The 18165-nt window shown below is 42.4% G+C and overlaps 1 protein-coding gene across 1 annotated transcript in view; it reads right to left on the bottom strand.

The window, feature by feature from the left end:
- Nucleotides 1-6288: 6288 nt before the first annotated feature.
- The window catches only part of tsr1 (TSR1 ribosome maturation factor), a 33649-nt gene continuing 21772 nt past the window's right edge, over nt 6289-18165 (bottom strand). Inside the window, exons 9-15 of the mRNA XM_034169152.1 lie at nt 17971-18130; nt 17079-17189; nt 16854-16986; nt 15607-15723; nt 13434-13574; nt 6617-6691; nt 6289-6504 (exon numbers count right to left, since the gene is read on the bottom strand). Of these exons, the coding sequence (XP_034025043.1) occupies nt 6305-6504; nt 6617-6691; nt 13434-13574; nt 15607-15723; nt 16854-16986; nt 17079-17189; nt 17971-18130 (937 nt within the window). The 3' untranslated portion in view covers nt 6289-6304. The remainder of the gene's footprint in view (nt 6505-6616; nt 6692-13433; nt 13575-15606; nt 15724-16853; nt 16987-17078; nt 17190-17970; nt 18131-18165) is intronic.

Below are 18165 nucleotides of genomic sequence, written 5' to 3'. Positions count from 1 at the left end.
TAAACTGACACTATAATTTTTGGATTTCACTAGAAACTAAACTTTGTTAGTTTTGTGAAATTTGAACGGCTGTATAGCTTTAAATTTGAAGTCTTTTGCAAGATTCGTTTTCTTTATTTAAAATTGATGGGGCAATTTTCAACATTCTCTGATCCATTAGTCAAAACAGTTTTTGGCCTGTGTAGGCTCTCATTTTTGCTTTATGACATCACAATGAGCTAGTCACACATCAAATGGCAGAAGTATGAGCTCTGAAGCCCTTCCAGTTTTGCTCAAACAAAATTTTACATAGTCAGAGGGTGTATTCATTAATATTTTTTTAAAGTTTCTCCACATTTCCATGAATCTTAATGAAGTCAGTCAGTCGTACAGTTAAACCCAGGGATACATTTGAGGGGCCTTCATCCTTGGCGGAGGTATATGCGCCCTCTCAGTACCTCCTCTAGCTGCATGTGAACTGCTTTCATATCAGGGGAACCGAATTCCTCCTTGTATCATCATAAGGCAGCATAGCACACAGCAATCTGCCCTGAATCACTGTTTCAGTGCCCTTTCCTTAATGCTTTTTAAGTCGAGCAGAAAATAAAGTGTGTTGCAAAGCTGTCCAGGGCTCCCAGTTTGCCCTCTGCTGGGCAGCAAAGATACCAGTCTTTCCCCCATTCTATTATCTTCTTTCCTAGACTTTTTCCACTGTAATTAAATAAAAAATGTACACAGTGAACTTTTGCTCCCCTTCATTCCTTGGATCATGTTCTTCTCTCCATCCCAAAGTGTTCACCTTCTGGTTTCTCAGACTTACTGGCAGGCCTCTGCGGTTCAGTCCCAACAGCCTGAGGATGAATCACATTGCAGCGAGAATGCAAGAGGCTTTTTCCTTTTCTTCTTCTTTTATTTTTTTTATGATAAACACTGCAATTCATAAATTAGTTTCCCTCAGAAAGCACAGGGCAGGGAAGGATGCAAAACTGATGAGCGTTTGAAAACAAAAGATCTGTGTGAATGTGTCTTTAGATCAGGCCAAGACCACCGGGGAGAGATCAGTGTGTGGGAGGATAAGCACTATCAGTACTATCAGTACTTTTCCTGTCAAACATTCACACTAACTACAGCAGAAATTATTTCATGCAAACCGCTCGTCCCCCGCCCCACTCCCATTAGCAGGAAACAAGGAAACCCCAGTTTCTCTACATCCCAGATCCAGATGAATCGTTTGATCCAGATTATTTCATGCTGATAGATTTTTTTTTTTTTCCAGATTGTTGAATTGTGATGTTCTGTTAGATCTCTCTCACTTTTTTAAAATAAGGTAACTCACTGCAGAAATCAGGCCCATGTCTGCACGGCCCAATCAAACCAGATCCTGGTCCAGGCGACTGATTTTTGAATCAAGAAAACACCTCAATGTGTTTGACTTTTACAGAATCCCATTTGTTTCAAATACTCATCTTTAAAGTAATCCTTGGGCAAATTAAAGACAGTGAGCCATTAGCAGAGAGAAGCTGGGACCACCCCATTTGCACCCTGCCCCATAAACTACCAACTTCTTTGGGTTCCTTTGATAACCCCAAAATCCAATAAGCATGTTCATAAAAATAAAACTTGACGTTCTAGATGGCATCCAAAATGGCTGTTAATGACATTTTCATTAACTTTTTTTAAAAGCTGTATAAGATTTAAGATTTCTTTGGCAGCACTATAATTTTATTTCTTAGGATTTAAATAAGGGATTCATATTAGATTCATATATTGCCAATGTGATCAAAATTCATGCTGTCTGGTAACAATTTAGAATTTTGACCCCTGACGGGTTGAAATTCAAGTGATCAGACACCATAATCTACATTTGGTAGCAACATCATATCACATGGGGCTTCCCCCCGAGCTGTGGGAGGAATACTGGGAAGGACACAGTGACTGCCAATCAGAGTAAAGAAAGGCAGTATAACATCAGCTGGCTGCTCGCTCAAACAAAATAAACCAAGATGGCAGAAAATGCTCGAAACACCTTATTTTTGTATAAATCTGTTTGTCATATACAGTAGTGTTCAGAATAATAATAGTAATGCTATGTGACTAAAAAGATTAATCCAGGTTTTGAGTAGATTTCTTATTGTTACATGGGAAACAAGGTACCAGTAGATTCAGTAGATTCTCACAAATCCAACAAGACCAAGCATTCATGATATGCACACTCTTAAGGCTATGAAATTGGGCTATTAGTAAAAAAAAAAAAAAAAAAAAGTAGAAAAGGGGGTGTTCACAATAATAGTAGCATCTGCTGTTGATGCTACAAACTCAAAACTATTATGTTCAAACTGCTTTTTTAGCAATCCTGTGAATCACTAAACTAGTATTTATTTGTATAACCACAGTTTTTCATGATTTCTTCACACCTGCGAGGCATTCATTTTGTTGGTTTGGAACCAAGATTTTGCTCATTTACTAGTGTGCTTGGGGTCATTGTCTTGTTGAAAGACCCATTTCAAGGGCATGTCCTCTTCAGCATAAGGCAACATGACCTCTTCAAGTATTTTGACATATCCAAACTGATCCATAAATCGACTGCATTTATATAGCGCTTTTCCATCTGCATCAGACACATTCACCCCGATGTCAGGGTGCTGCCATACAAGGCGCTCACTACACACCGGGAGGGCCCTCAGTGATTTTCCAGTTAGGTGGGGATTTGAACCCATGATCTTCTGGTCTCAAGCCCAACACCTTAACCACTAGACCATCACCTCCCCCTATATCGCATACCAGGTATCCATTATACCTGGTATGCGATATATAGGCCCAACACCATAGTAGGAGAAACATGCCCATATCATGATGCTTGCACCACCATGCTTCACTGTCTTCACTGTGAACTGTGGCTTGAATTCAGAGTTTGGGGGTTGTCTCACAAACTGTCTGTGGCCCTTGGACCCAGAAAGAACAATTTTACTTTCATAAGTCCACAAAATATTCCTCCATTTCTCTTTAGGCCAGTTGATGTGTTCTTTGGCAAATTGTAACCTCTTCTGCACGTCTTTTATTTAACAGAGGGACTTTGCGGGGGATTCTTGCAAATAAATTAGCTTCACACAGGCATCTTCTGACTGTCACAGCACTTACAGGTAACTCCAGACTCTCTTTGATCATCCTGGAGCTGATGAGCCTTTGCCATTCTGGTTATTCTTCTATCCATTTTGATGGTTGTTTTCCGTTTTCTTCCACGCTGTTTTTTTTTTTTGTCCATTTTAAACCATTGGAGATCATTGTAGATGAACAGCCTATAATTTTTGCACCTGCGTATAAGTTTTCCCCTCTCCAGTCAACTTTTTAATCAAACTACGCTGTTCTTCTGAACAATGTCTTGAACGTCCCATTTTCCTCAGGCTTTCAGAGAAAAGCATGTTCAACAGGTGCTGGCTTCATCCTTAAATAGAGGACACCTGATTCACACCTGTTTGTTCCACAAAATTGACAAACTCACTGACTGAATGCCACACTACTATTATTCTGAACACCCCCTTTTCTACGTTTTTTTTTTTTTTACTAATAACCCAATTTCATAGCCTTAAGAGTGTGCATATCATGAATGCTTGGTCTTGTTGGATTGGTTAGAATCTACTGGTACCTTGTTTCCCATGTAACAATAAGAAATATACTCAAAACCTGGATTAATCTTTTTAGTCGCCTTGGGGCAACTGTTTGTTGTGATTTGGCGCTATATAAATAAAATTGATTTGATTTAGTCACATAGCACTACTACAGTATTATTCTGAACACTACTGTATGCCCTCTTCATTAAAATGAGCAGTGATTTTACGTTACAAAAATAATAAAGACGGGAGGGGTGGTGGTGGCCGAGTGGTTAGTGCGCTTGGTTTCAGTGCAAAGGTTTCCTGGTTCAAATCCCACCCCTGCCACATTTCTCCATGCAATGTGGAGTTGCGTCAGGAAGGGCATCTAGCGTAAAACTTGTGCCAAACCAACATGCAGATCCACATCAGATCTGCCGCGGTGCCTCCGAGTGAAACAATGGAGATGCCAAAGGGACTCAACATTAATAATGCTTGGATTTCAGTAAGGTGTGGCAGGAATGTCTATTCGAGAATGATGGAAAGGAAGGTTCAGCCGATAGTCGAACATTGGATGCAAGAGGAACAATTTCAGCCTGGCAGTGGAACAACCGACCAGCTCCTCACTCTCACAAGGATCCTGGAGGGTGCCTGGGAGTATGCCCATCCAGTCTACGTGTTTTGTGGACTTGGAGAAGGTGTGTGATCGGGTACCTCAGGAGATACTACGGGAGTATGGCGTGAGGGGTCCCTTCTCAGGGCCGTTTAGTCTCTGTACTCACAAAGCAAGAGCTGTGTTCAGGTGCACGGCAGTAAATCAGTCGTTTTCGGTGGGGGTTGGCCTCCGCCAGGGTTACGCCTTGTCACCAATCCTGTATGTGACTTTCATGGTCAGGATATTGAGGCGTAGTTGGGGGGAGGAGGGTTTCCAGTTTGGTGGGCTCAGGGTCTTATCACTGCACCCGAGTGTGGCTGGGATGAAGATCAGCACCTCTAAATGTGAGGCCATGGTTCTCAGCAAGAAACCAATGGATTGCCGACTCCAGGTAGGGAACGAGATCTTGCCCCAAGTGAAGGAATTCAAGTACCTCAGGGTCTTGTTCATGAGTGAGGGGACAATGGAGTATGAGATTGGCTGGAGAATCTGCACAGCAGAGACAGTGTTGCATTTGCTCTAGCATACTGTTGTGATGAAAAGGAAATTGAGGCGAAGCTCTCAATCTACTGGTCAATCTTCGTTCCTACTCTCACCTATGATCATGAAGGGTGGGTCATGACCAAAAGAACTAGACTGTGGGTACAAGTGGCCGAAACAGGCTTTCTCAGGAGGGTGGCTGGTGTCTCAGTTAGAGATAAGATGAGAAGCTCAGTCATTCGTGAGGAGCTCAGAGTAGAGCTGCTGTTCCATCACGTTGAAAGAAGCAAGCTGAGGTGGTTCAGGCATCTGGTAAGGATGCCTCCTGTGCGCCTCCCTGGGGAGGTGTTCCAGGTGTATCAGTTGGGAAGAGACCCAGGAATAGGTGAAGAGATTATCTTTCTACACTGGCCTGGGAGCACCTCAGGATCCCCCAGTCAGAGGTGGTCAATGTGGCCCAGAAAAGGGAAGTTGTTGCCCCTGCGACCCGATCCCAGATAAGCAGTTGAAGATGAATGAGTGAATTTCAGTAGAAACTAAATTTTGAGTTTAGTCAAATTCGCCTTTCGAATTTGACTAAGGACTGTTTTTATTTTGGTGACCATCCTGATTGTAAAAAAAAAAAGTTGGTGTGGTTCCGGGGGGTGGTGGGAGAGAAGCTCCCCTACTAGACAGGTTTGCAGTGTTCAACTGAACAGGACCAAATACACTCCGACAGAGTTGATTTAACACTGCAAAATTTATGGTATGTAAAGATGTACCATGAACAGAAGAGGTGTTGGCGGGTTCTTTGGTGTCATGCCCTCAGTCAGCCAACAGGCCCACAGCAAATCTGGTCTGGAAAATGTAGAACTTGTGCCAATTCAACATGCAGATACACCTTGGATTTGCTGTGGTGACCCCAAGTGCAAACAAGGGAGCAGCCAAAGGGACTTACTTTTTTTTTTTTTTTTTTTTTAAATCTAGAATTAAAAGTTTATGGACAATTTACAGAGTGCTTCCTTCAATGTTAATGCTCAAAGCACTTTACAATAACGCTCCACATTCACCCGTTAACTCACACACAGACATGAGGACAGATCTGCGTGATCTCAGATGAGCCTGACTACAAAGACACTCTGTTCTTGTTCCAAGAAAGATGGAGCAGGATCCCCAGAGACGAACTAAATTTCAGCCAAAACAAAACATTTTAAACCACATTCTGGCACAGTTACTGTACTTGTATCGCTTCAGGCTCTGCCACATCAGCGTGACTTCAAACAGTTGTTGCCGTAATGGATTTGATACGTCACGTTTCGGGGGGGAAAAAAAAAAAAAAAAGTCACGATCTGGTCACAGCGTTCAGTATTTGTTGAAGCAGAACGTTCTGTCAGCACACAACTATTTGTTGCTGAATGTAATCACTCAAATACTTGACCCATTTCAAAAAGCACCTCAACGGAGAAGACTTAATCACCACTGCCACCTAGTGGCCCAAACACACCAAACAAGCAGCATGTCAAACTCCATCAACTTTTTCATATGAATAGAAAATTTGGATAAATATATATTTTTATTGCTACATAACATTTTTTTTTAAATGTTATGTGAAGACATCCATGACTCATGTCAGTGTGTGACTCCAGTAGTCCATGTCCAGGTCTTCCACTTCCACAGCAGCTTCTCTTTTTACCCACGGCTCAGGCGGTGCCACATACGGGTCGTACGTCCAACGAGGATACACTCTCTTGTATAAATTCATCAGCACAGTATCCTGAGAGCGCAGCTGGTTATCAAACACACACTTCATGTGTCCGTGGGTTCCTGAAAGGGGGACAAAAACAATCTGACATGTCAGAGGAGAGAGAGAGACAAAAAAAAAAAAAAAAAAAAAAAAAAAAAAAAAAAAAAAGGACAACAGCTGCTGGTTTCTCACCTAAAGCCTCCTTGATGTGACCTCTTCGCCCCCACTTGGTTCTCAGTTCCACAGGTTTGAACCACATGATGTCATCTGTCACAAAAACACATACAACATGATGAACAACACAAACAAGTGCTTGTACAATGAATGTGTCACACTTTGGATCTTCAGTTTACGTTGACTTGTGAGGGTTTGTTTGTTTTTTCCCCAAGTTTGTTTTTTTTTTTTTTTATATCTCCAACTCTTAAATTTTGGAGAAGATCTGGATCAAGAGGCAAATCCAGGATCCCCCTCAAACTTCCTATAACACTGCGAGACATGGCTTTTTTATTACATTGGTATCCATTTCTCAGGCTATTTTACAAGGATCTTTTGGGGGAAAAAAATGATATATATATAATTTTCAAGCATATTTGTAGAGCAGGCGACTGAGACACGAATTAAACCAATATAACTAAGGCAAAGCCTTGGACTGAACATCAATGTAGGTTGATGTAAATATATCGTGATGATGGTATGTGATACATACATAATATCTCAACATGGTTCTCCAGTTGCAGTATGTCAGACAAAAAAAGCCCTGCAGAGGATCGTTGCGGGAGCTGAGAGGGTCATTGGAGTTTCCCTCCCCTCTGTCCAGGAGCTCTTCTTGAGCCGCTGCAGGAGCAGAGCACTGGGCATCGTCAGGGACCCCTCACACCCTCTCCACAACCACTTTGAATTGTTGGCATCAGGCAAATGCTTCTGCAGCATCGAAACTAGGACTGCCAGACAGTTCAACAGCTTCCTCCCTCAAGATGTTAGATTCTTGAACAACTGACCAGGATGTTGTCACCACTGCACTTTTAGATTTTAACTTGGCATCTTAACAACAAGCTGCTACCTGGACACTTTAACAGACAGGTCCATTTTCATTTCATTTTCAGTGTGATGTCTCAGGGATATGTATGTGTATGTATGAATATGTGAGGGGTGGGGGGATTGATGTGACAGATGTGTGTTTTTATTTAAATCTTTTTTTTTTTCTTTGGATCCCACCAAGAAACGCCCTTTCATTTTGTCTGCACTACAACTGTATGTACAGCTAAATGACAATAAACCTTGATTTAATAGTTCAAAATTGCTTGAGGTGAAGGTATTTTAAATAGACTGACACAATTTGTTAATGATAACCTATTGCAGGCATTAAACAGTACACACATGGTTTATTAAAGGTATTCATGAAAATATCATTGCTAAGTAGAATATGAAGCACAGAACCCTTGCTTGTCTCCCTTTATCTTGCACCCCTCTGTCATATTCTGCGGCATTTTGGGATTAAGTTTCATTGCTATGTTGACACTCAATTGTACATGCCGATAACTGCTGGTAATCTCATTTACATAAAATCCCTAGAGGATTGCCTTGCTTCAGTGAGAAGCTGGATGTCTAGTAATTTCCTGCTTTTGAACTCTAGTAAGACTGAAATGATGGTTCTTGGTCCAATGAGACATCGGCATCGGTTTGACCAGTAAGCCCTTAGTTCAGGTTCGTGTGTTATACAACCCCAATTCCAATGAAGTTGGGACGGTGTGTAAAATGTAAAGAAAAACAGAATACAATTATTTGTAAATCCTCTTCAAACTATATTCAACTGAATAGACCACAAAGACAAGATATTTAATGTTCAAACTGATAATCTTTATTGTTTTTGTGCAAATTCTTTCCCATTCTTGCTTGATGTACGACTGTGTTAACTGAAAATTGTTTTCTGAAGTGTTCCTGAGCCCACGCGGTAAGATCTTTTACACAGTGATGTTGGTTTCTAATGCAGTGCTGCCTGAGGGATCAAAGGTCACAGGCATTCAATGTTGGTTTTCAGCCTTGCCACTTGCGTGTAGAAGGTTCTACAGATTCTCTGAATCTTCTGATTATATAATGGACTGTAGATGATGGAATCCCTAAATTCCTTACAAATGAACGTTGAGAAATGTTCTTAAACTGTTGGACTATTTTTTCACGCAGTTGTTCACAAAGTGGTGATCCTTGCCCCATCTTTGTTTGTGAACGGCTGAACCTTTTGCGGATGCTCCTTTTATACCCAATCATAACACACAATTATTGTCTTCAATTCCCAAACGCTTGAGTGTTGTTAGAACTAAAGGTAATGTAACACAGTGGTAAATATACCACTTTCCCAGCTTTTTTGAAACGTGTTGCAGGCATCCATTTCAAAATGAGCATTATTAAATACCTTGTCTTTGTGGTGTATTCAACTGAATATAGGTTGTGCAACCCCAATTCAGTGGAATTGGGGCTGCACATCATACAAAGTGAGGAACCTTGTGGGAATTTTTGATCCTACACTGTCCTTTGACCTCCACATTAAAGGAGGAGGACTGCTTTCTTCCATCTGCAAAATATAGCGAAGATCCATCCTATGGCTGACGCTAAGACCCTGATTCATGCATTTGTTTCTTCTAGATTGGATTATTGCAATGTTTTATTTTCTGGGTTGCCGCAGTCCAGAATCAGGGACCTTCAAATGTTTCAAAATGCTGCTGCCAGACTCTTGACACAAAGCAGAAGGTTTGACCACATTGCTCCCATTTTGGCATCTCTTCACTGGCTTCCTGTCTCTGTGAGATCAGATTTGAAGGTCCCGCTACTGGCCTATAAAACTGTTCATGGACTGACACCGCCCTACTTGGCGGATCTACTTAAGACCTATGTACCAGCCCGGGCTCTGTGCTCACAGGACGTGGGATTGCTCTGTGTCCCTAGGATGAATAAAAAGTCTGTTCTGAAATAGAGCCTTTTCCTGTCGTGCCCCGGTCCTGTGGAATGATCTCCCTGTACTAGTGAGGCAGTCAGACTCTGTGGAGAGTTTTAAGTCACATCTGAAGATGCATTTGTTTTCTATTTTATATGATTAATATATTTTTGCTATGCTATTCTTTTTTTTTTTTTTTTTAACCTTTTTAACTTTTTTATCATGCATTTAACCTTTTGATCATGCTCTTTTATTTTTTGATTTAATTTCTTTTGGTTTTTATTGTTGAGTTGTTTTATGTGAAGCACCTTGAGATGAAGTTGTGATTTGGCGCTCTGTAAATTTAATGAACTGAAACCCGCCCCCCCCCGCCCCCCACCAGGGCCCTCTTGAACCCCTACCTTTTTAAGCATTTTTCTTTATTTGCCTCTCACATGCCTGGAAGCTCCTCACCATGTCATTTAGGTCCAGCAGACTTTTTTTTTCTCACTAAAATGGTTCTGGGGAACATTAGCATGGCTAAAACCCATCAAGCAGTCCATCAGGGTTTCAGTACCACTTAAGGAGACTAAACAACACTTAGAATCCAGCTACTATGACCTACACAAAAAGACATGTTGGCCATCCCTGGTAGCTGTAGTCAGACTGGGTTCAATGAAGGGTTATAATGGGGGTCATCATTTAAAAATGTTCAACTTGTTTTGAAAGTACACGGCATTATTTGTCTCATCATAAAGATTCCAAAAAAGTTTAGTCTGAACTATCGTTGAGTGAATGTTATAGAGTTATCAGGCAAAAATTTAGCAACTTTATCTTTTTACCGGAAGTAAGGGATGCCGTCAAGCTGAAGAAGGAGTCCTACTTGTCTCTGTTGGTAGGTGGGACCCCAGAGGCAGCTGACAGGTACCGGCAGGCCAAGCGTACCGCAGCCCGTGCGATCGCAGAGGCAAAAACTCGGGCCTGGGAGGAGTTCAGGAAGGCTATGGAGGAGGACTATCGGTCGGCCTCGAAGAGATTCTGGCAAACCATCCGACATCTGTGGCAAGGCTCCTAGGGTGGATGAAATCCGTCCTGAGTACCTTAAGTCTCTGGATGTTGTGGGACTGTCTTGGTTGACACGCCTCTGCTAGATCGCGTGGCGATCAGAGACAGTGCCTCTGGATTGGCAGACCGGGGTGGTGTTCCCTCTGTTTAAGAAGGGGGACCGGAGGGTGTGTTCCAACTATAGGGGGATCACACTCCTCAGCCTCCCCGGTAAGGTCTATTCCAGAGTACTGGAGAGGAGAATTCAACCGATGGTCGAACCTCGGATTCAGGAGGAGCAGTGTGGTTTTCGTCCTGGTCGCGGCACACTGGACCAGCTCTACACGCTCCATCGGGTGCTCGAGGGTTCGTGGGAGTTTGCCCAACCAGTCCACATGTGTTTTGTGGATCTGGAGAAGGCGTTCGACCGTGTCCCTCGGGGCACCCTGTGAGGAGTGCTCCGGGAGCACGGGGTCCGGGGTCCTTTGCTAAGGACTATCCGGTCCCTGTACGACCGCAGCAGAAGCTTGGTTCGCATTGCCGGTAGTAAGTCAAACCTGTTTCCAGTGCACGTTGGAATCTGCCAGGGCTGCCCTTTGTCACCGGTTCTGTTCATTATTTTTATGGACAGAATTTCTAGGCGCAGCCAGGGTGTAGAGGGGGTCTGGTTTGGGAACCAAGAATCTCGTCTCTGCTGTTTGAGGACGATGTGGTTCTGTTGGCTTCGTCAAATCAGGACCTTCAGCGTGCATTGGGGCAGTTTGCAGCCGAGTGTGAAGTGTCCGGGATGAAGATCAGCACCTCCAAATCCGAGGCCATGGTTCTCGACCGGAAAAAGGTGCTTTGCCCTCTTCAGGTCGGTGGAGTGTCCTTGCCTCAAGTGGAGGAGTTTAAGTATCTCGGGGTCTTGTTCACGACTGAGGGACGGATGGAGTGTGAGATCAATAGACGGATCGGTGCAGCATCTGCAGTGATGCGGTTGCTGTATCGGACCGTCGTGGTGAAGAGAGAGCTGAGTAGGGGGGCAAAGCTCTCGATTTACCGATCGATCTACGTTCCGATCCTCACTTATGGTCGTGAGATTTGGCTCATGACCAAAAGAACGAGCTCGCGAGTACAAGCGACCGAGATGAGTTTCCTCCGCAGGGTGGCTGGGTGCTCCCTTAGAGATAGGGTGAGGAGCTCGGTCACTCTGGAGGAGCTCGGAGTCGAGCCGCTGCTCCTCCACGTTGAAAGGAGTCAGTTGAGGTGGCTCGGGCATCTTTTCCGGATGCCCCCTGGACGCCTCGCTGGAGAGGTGTTCCGGGCACGTCCCATTGGGAGGAGGCCCCGGGGAAGACCCAGGACACGCTGGAGGGACTATATCTCTTGGCTGGCTTGGGAACGCCTTGGGGTTCCCCGGAGAGGCTGGAGGAGGTGTGTGTGGGTCGGGAGGTCTGGGCGGCTTTGCTTGAGCCGCTGCCCCCGCGACCCGACTCCGGATAAAGCGGAAGAAAATGGATGGATGGATGGGTATCTTTTTACCTTTGTCACTATTTTTTCTGTTTTTTGCCACATAATTCCACAACATTCAGTCAGAGATAGTCCAAACTATACCTTTCTGGAATCATTACAATCTGACAAATAATATGGTATCTATATTATAATAGTCAAGTGGCCTCTGTGTGCGTGCGTGTGTATGGCTGGGGAGAACTGACATTTGCCGTTTTGTATGCTTATGTAATTTGGGTCAAGGATGAACACTGCGAAAGCAGAAAGTTGATTGGACAAATATTTTTGGAGTAATTAGCAATTTTAGCTAACCAATAAACAATGAATGTTGTGCTGCAATGCACTATGGGAGTTTGGGGTTTTAAATGTTATTGTGCTTCATGTTAGTTTAACAGTGTTCTGTTATTGATTTATTTTAGGATTTCAATTGGTTTCGTCAGATTAGTTCAGTGTTATGTTGCTGTTACAATGACTGAGTTGAGTGTCATGTTGGCACCATGAGTTAAATGTGTAGCACTTTTAATGTCTTCCGCCATGTCTTTGTTTGCCAAATTTAAAGCACCTGCTTATAGCAGAATGCAGAATGCAATTTTTTTCCCCACGGGCAAGGCGGTAATATTTTTTAATGTCACCAGAGTATTTTTACATTTTGGCCCCTGTGTACTTCTTCACTGACCCCAAACTGGCTATAGCTGACACCCTGGGATGGCCACCATGTGTTTTTTTTGTGTAGGCCATGGTATACTGAGGCTGCTGTTTAGTCCCCTTAAGTGCTACCAAAAACCTGCATGGCCCATGCATTATAGGGGTCAATGAACGATTACACAGGGGTCATCATTTAAAAATGCTCCAGTCATACTAAAAAGTAAAGTAAAGTAAGTCTCTTTGGCTGCTCCCTTGTTTTCACTTGGGGTCACCGCAGCAGATCCAAGGTGGATCCACGTGTTGATTTGGCCCGGATGACCTTCCTGATCCAATTCCACATTACATGGAGAAATGTGGCAGGGGTGGGGTATGAACTGGGAACCTTTCACACTGAAACCAAGTGCACTAACCATTTGGCCAATCTGTCTGATCATAAAGATTCCAAAAAGATATAGCTGGACTATCTGTGACTGAATGTTATGGAGTGATAACAGCAAAAATGGTGATGGAGTGATAACAGCAAAAATGGTGATGGAGTGATAACAGCAAAAATGGTGATAAAGGTCAATTTCAGTCTGTGTGTTTCATTAAAAAGTGATGCAAATTATTGGTTGAACTAAAAGGGTTTTAGAAAGGAATAGTCTGTGCCATCTGTGATGCTTAGTTATAGCATGGTAACATATGTCACATGACACAAAATCCACTGGACGTCAACCTTGTTTGACCTTTACTTTCAACACGGTCAAAAACTATTCACTTTAACCAAAATTAGATCAACTTTACCTTTTGCACTAGTGGCCCGAAACCTAAGATGACGCCTTTGGTGTGTGGGGTTTTATTTTGGTTTTTCATTCACTTGCCACCCAGCGACATGTAGCCCCACCTACTGATAGCAGCTGGAACTGCCCTGCGACCTCTCACCTCTGTTGAAGAACATGTATCTGACAACAGCTGAGCGACGGTTAATTTTGAACGGGTGTCCGCTCAGGACAATCCTCTTGAGAACGACACGCTGAGGGTCACAGCTGAGCAGACAGCCTGTAGCCACCAGGTCCTGCACACCTACAAGGTCACAAGAACAACAGCTCAAACACCAGCACAATTTTCTTTTAAAAAAAGGTCATATTAAACACTTTCAGCAACATATCAACAGGAATCTGTCTCACCTACAATAAGAACAGACTACACAGTCATTTTAAGGTCTATGTTAAAAACAACAATAATAATAACAATCCTGTTTCGGTGATCATCAAGGAGCTGCTACTGGCCACGCCCCTTCCAACGTGTTCCTCCGAGTCACCTCCAGATTGTGTTTGGCCAACAGGGCAGGTTGGCTCAGCGGGCATATACCACAGAATGAGTTCAAATATTGACTTCTGTGACATATGTCACGCATGTCTATAATGAGCCATTTCCAGGCTAAACCATGTTAATAGATTCTATCAGCACAAATACAGAATCATGGGAATTTTAGTACATTTTTTTTCATGAAACCTCATTAATATTCAAATCTAAAGGGCAAACAAAAATAGATTTTGCACAATATGGCCTCTTTAAAACCCAACTGATATAAACATCCTGTTTTTCAAAACTGAAAACCTTCAACCATTTTCCTACTTCACTATAATTATCTTTTTATGTATAACAAATGAATGACTAAGAAGAAAAACTGAACTTGGGTTTGATTGGATTTCCCCCTGTTTCAATGACAGCTGGGGCAGCAGAGATGCAGAAACAAACAAAGGTGTCCTGGGTGGAGTTTTACAGGCTTCCAAATGAAGAATCCGCTGTATGGTAATGTCAGTCAGTTGCTTCTTCAGCAGCTGACGTGTGACACACAAGTCCATGTTTTATAATACCAAGACATTAGTGTTGAAGCTCATGGCCGTAATGCATCAAAGTGCTCGTGCAAAAGTTAGCGTGTGGCCATCAGTGTCAGTTAATTAACCCTCTGGGGTCGTCTGACACATCTCTGCATCAAAGTCACATGACTGAAGATGTAGCATCCGCTTTAACAGTCTGAATATGTGTTAAAAGTGCGGTCTTCAAACTATATGCCAGTTTTAAAATTCTGTTGATGCTTTTTACTAAATATTATGGTAATTTATGGTACACGTATTTGCAGAAAATGCAGCAAACAGGACTCTATTTCCTGGTTTAGCTTTGTCTTGCTGAAGGAGAGGCAAGGGAAATAAAAACACGATTCCCCCTTTATCATTGGTGGAAAAACACACAACCTAAACGAATCAAAATCTGACATTCTGATCAAAACGCCACCAAAGGCAGACTACAATGCCAATACTGCCACCAGGTGGACAACAGTTGACGTCTGTGTTCACACTATCTTGTGTTGGACAGGAATTGTTTTTTTGAGTGGCACAAATCCTTTGTGTGGCATCTTAATTTTTTGTACACAGTTGCTCAAAAAATGCCTAATGCATTTCCTGCATTTTAATGGAAGTAGTTGTATATAACCTTGTTGTTTGCTGCATTTGTACATATGTTTTTGAAACTTACAATTTATATTTGCATTCCAAGTTATAAAAATGGTTTGTTAAACATGTTTGATTTTCACAGCAAAAAAAAAACTAAATTTAGTTTCTTCAGATTTTATGTTTTTGTGTGAATTTAGGTTAATTGTGTTAATACAGTATCTCAGAATGAAAGAAAAACTGTAAAGTCACACAGGTGAGGTTGTGCTGAAAATAATGACAATAAACAAGGCAAAGTAAGCAGTTTTTAAAGGTAAATTACATTACTACCAAAAGTAGTAAAAAAAATGGCCAATTATACCCTGGACCACAGAGGGTTAGACAGTAAGCTGTAAAAGCTATGCAGAAAGCAGAGTAACACAATTCTTGCTGCTGAACGTACAGGCAGGGGACGCCATCATGAAAAGTAAGAGAATAAAATCTAAATTTCTCCTTCATGTTATTTTTTTTTTTTTACTTCCTTAAAATGGAAGATCAGTTATTCCATTAATACAGAAGAGCTGTATGTATAAACAAGAAAATCTATTTCAGATGTTCGATTTCAAAAAGACAAGAACAAATGGCCAAAAGTTAAAAAATGACCATGAATTAAAGCATCTCACCATCATTTCTTTCCTTAAAGAGGAGGACTCCTGCAGGGGAGAAGGTGATGGGGGCGAACACGGACACCACGGTCGGAGCGTCTGCTCTCAGGAAACGCTCCATCTTATGTTTGTCAGCTGGGAGGAGAAAAAAAAAAAAGTTTGGGGGTAAGAGTTTATTCCTGAAAAATGAAACATAGCAAAGAGCAAATCTAGACAGTAAAAGCTGTCAATAATGTGCATTAATAAATAACATATACACTACTGGCCACTTGATTAGGCACACCCAGACTGGACCCATTTTTCACTTTATTCTACGTCTCATTTACAATAGCGAGCCTGCACGTGTCAGTTGGCACTCCTGGAATTAGCCCTCACGCAATGCATCATGGGATCATCTGTATGCCTACAGGTAGCGTCCATGGATCTAAACAAAGATGGATGTGGTACTTTAAGCCAATGTTGGACCCAGAAGATGTACCTGGAGCTGTTATTAACTCACCATTCGAGGCAGCAACGGTAGTGGAACTAAAAAGATGGTTAAAGTGCAAAATTTCAAGTTTAAAAGGCAAGAAAAAGGACCTGATAGAGAGGTAAGGTCTGACTATCTCACTTCTAGGTGTTATTACTTTGTGAGTGATGGGGGTAAATTGAACATATTTAGAGGATTTATATCAAATGTTTCTGAAATACTTAATATTTGACCTTTTTCCACGGGAAACAAAACTGTTGGAATGGAGATAATCTTGGCTATGCATCTTTGAGATCAACGGGCAGGATTTACTGTTAGGCATCAAATGGCCTCTGCGATTTTTCCGCAAGTTGTGGACAAAACTAATATATTGGTGGTTTTGATGGAAGCAGTTTGAGTTGAAAACCATTTGTGTATCTACCATTAAGTTTGTGGCTGCTGCAGGCTCGGTGGGTTGATGACAGCTTGAACTTACTAAACTTTCTCTTATTCCCAGTCCTTCCAATATTAAGAATTCACTTGTTTCTAAGTGTTGCATTCTTAGGAAAAACATAAAAGTTCACGTTTATCCCTGAGATGGTTACTGAAGCACCCAGGCACACAACAAGTAATCTGCGGCATTCTCAGCCTTTTGTTTACTACTTCCCGAGCGTGTCTGTACATCCGCAGCAGGCACACATTCCCCACAATTGCCTGCACGACCAAAATCCAATATGGCGGTTTGCATCCCCCTATTTGGCCAAAAAAATTAACAACTCTGATCATGTAAAAAGTAGGGAAATTCAAAAAATGATACCTGAGGTGTGCTGAGAAAAGATAGGAGAGGCTCTAAAGCGCCGAAATCCACAGTGGAACACGAGCTCCTCCTTAGACTTGATTGGCTCAGTGTTGCTGGGGTGTCTGTGCACCAGCAGGTGCATCACTGACATCTATGCACAGAGGAAAACTGATCAGCTCACAAAAGTCAGACACCAAGAGGCTGCACCCTCAGTTTAACATTCACTCATTCAGACATACACACCTTTTGCTCATGAGGCAGCAGCGACACCAACACCAGAGGTCTGCCTGCCTGGACGCTCTCCATCACAGACACGGGTACGTCAACGACATGCAGCGTGACATACCAGCCCACCTGCACAAAAGGAAATGCGGCGTCAGCAAAACTAATTAGAACAACTGCACATCATCTGTCAAAAAAATGCATTTTGAAGGGGTGGGGGGGAAATGTATTAGCTGCACCTTTTTTCTGTATGTGGAACTCACTGGGGGAAAGTTTAACAACTGACAGGAACTCAGTATAGCACAAGTGCACCCCACAGCCTGTGCTGTTTCTTACCATAAGGATTCTTTAATTCCAAAATTAAGTAAGATGGACAAATAAACATGCATTGGACAAGATACTGGATATTATCTGATATGGGTTTCACAGAAGAAATGTGATGGACACAGACTGCTGGCCCAGAGGGTTTTGTACATGGTATTATTATTATTATCATTATTATTATTATTGGCATTTATTCTTTTTTGTTATTGTTTATTTTTATTCATGCTTTGATTCTTGGAAAAGCACTATACAAATATAAATTGTTGTTGTTATTATTAGCAGGAGTGGTGGCCAAGTGGTGAGTGCACGTGGTTTCAGTGCAGGTTCTTGGTTCAAACCCCACCCCTGCCATATTTCTCCATGTAACGTGGAGTCGCGTCTGGAAGGGCATCTGGTGTAAAACTTGTGCCAATGCAACATGCAGATCCACTGTGACGACCCCGAGTGCAAATAAGAGCGCAGCCAAAGGGTCTTACTATTTGTTGTTATTATTACAACAACAATCAAGTGATTTTTCTGTATATGTCACATAACGTGCTACTTACACTCTGAAAAATACTGTTTTTTTTTTTTTCTTTTCTTTTCTTACCATGGCCCCCTCTTCCCCAGCAGCAGCCTCAGACATGATACGGCGGCGAGTGCGTTCAAAGCTCTGAAACTGGAAAATACGCGAGTAGTTCAGAGGCAGGTTCTCCATGGGGTCCCAGGGTGAAGAACGGAAACTTTTAAGGCCTCTGTAACGCTGAAACCTGCGAGAACCACACAAAAACATGACCTATCAAAC

This window comes from Thalassophryne amazonica, chromosome 4, assembly GCF_902500255.1.
Source record: "Thalassophryne amazonica chromosome 4, fThaAma1.1, whole genome shotgun sequence".
Lineage (NCBI taxonomy): Eukaryota > Metazoa > Chordata > Actinopteri > Batrachoidiformes > Batrachoididae > Thalassophryne > Thalassophryne amazonica.
The sequence above is the reverse complement of the archived record's forward strand: the minus strand, read 5'-3'. Positions and strand labels throughout refer to the sequence as shown.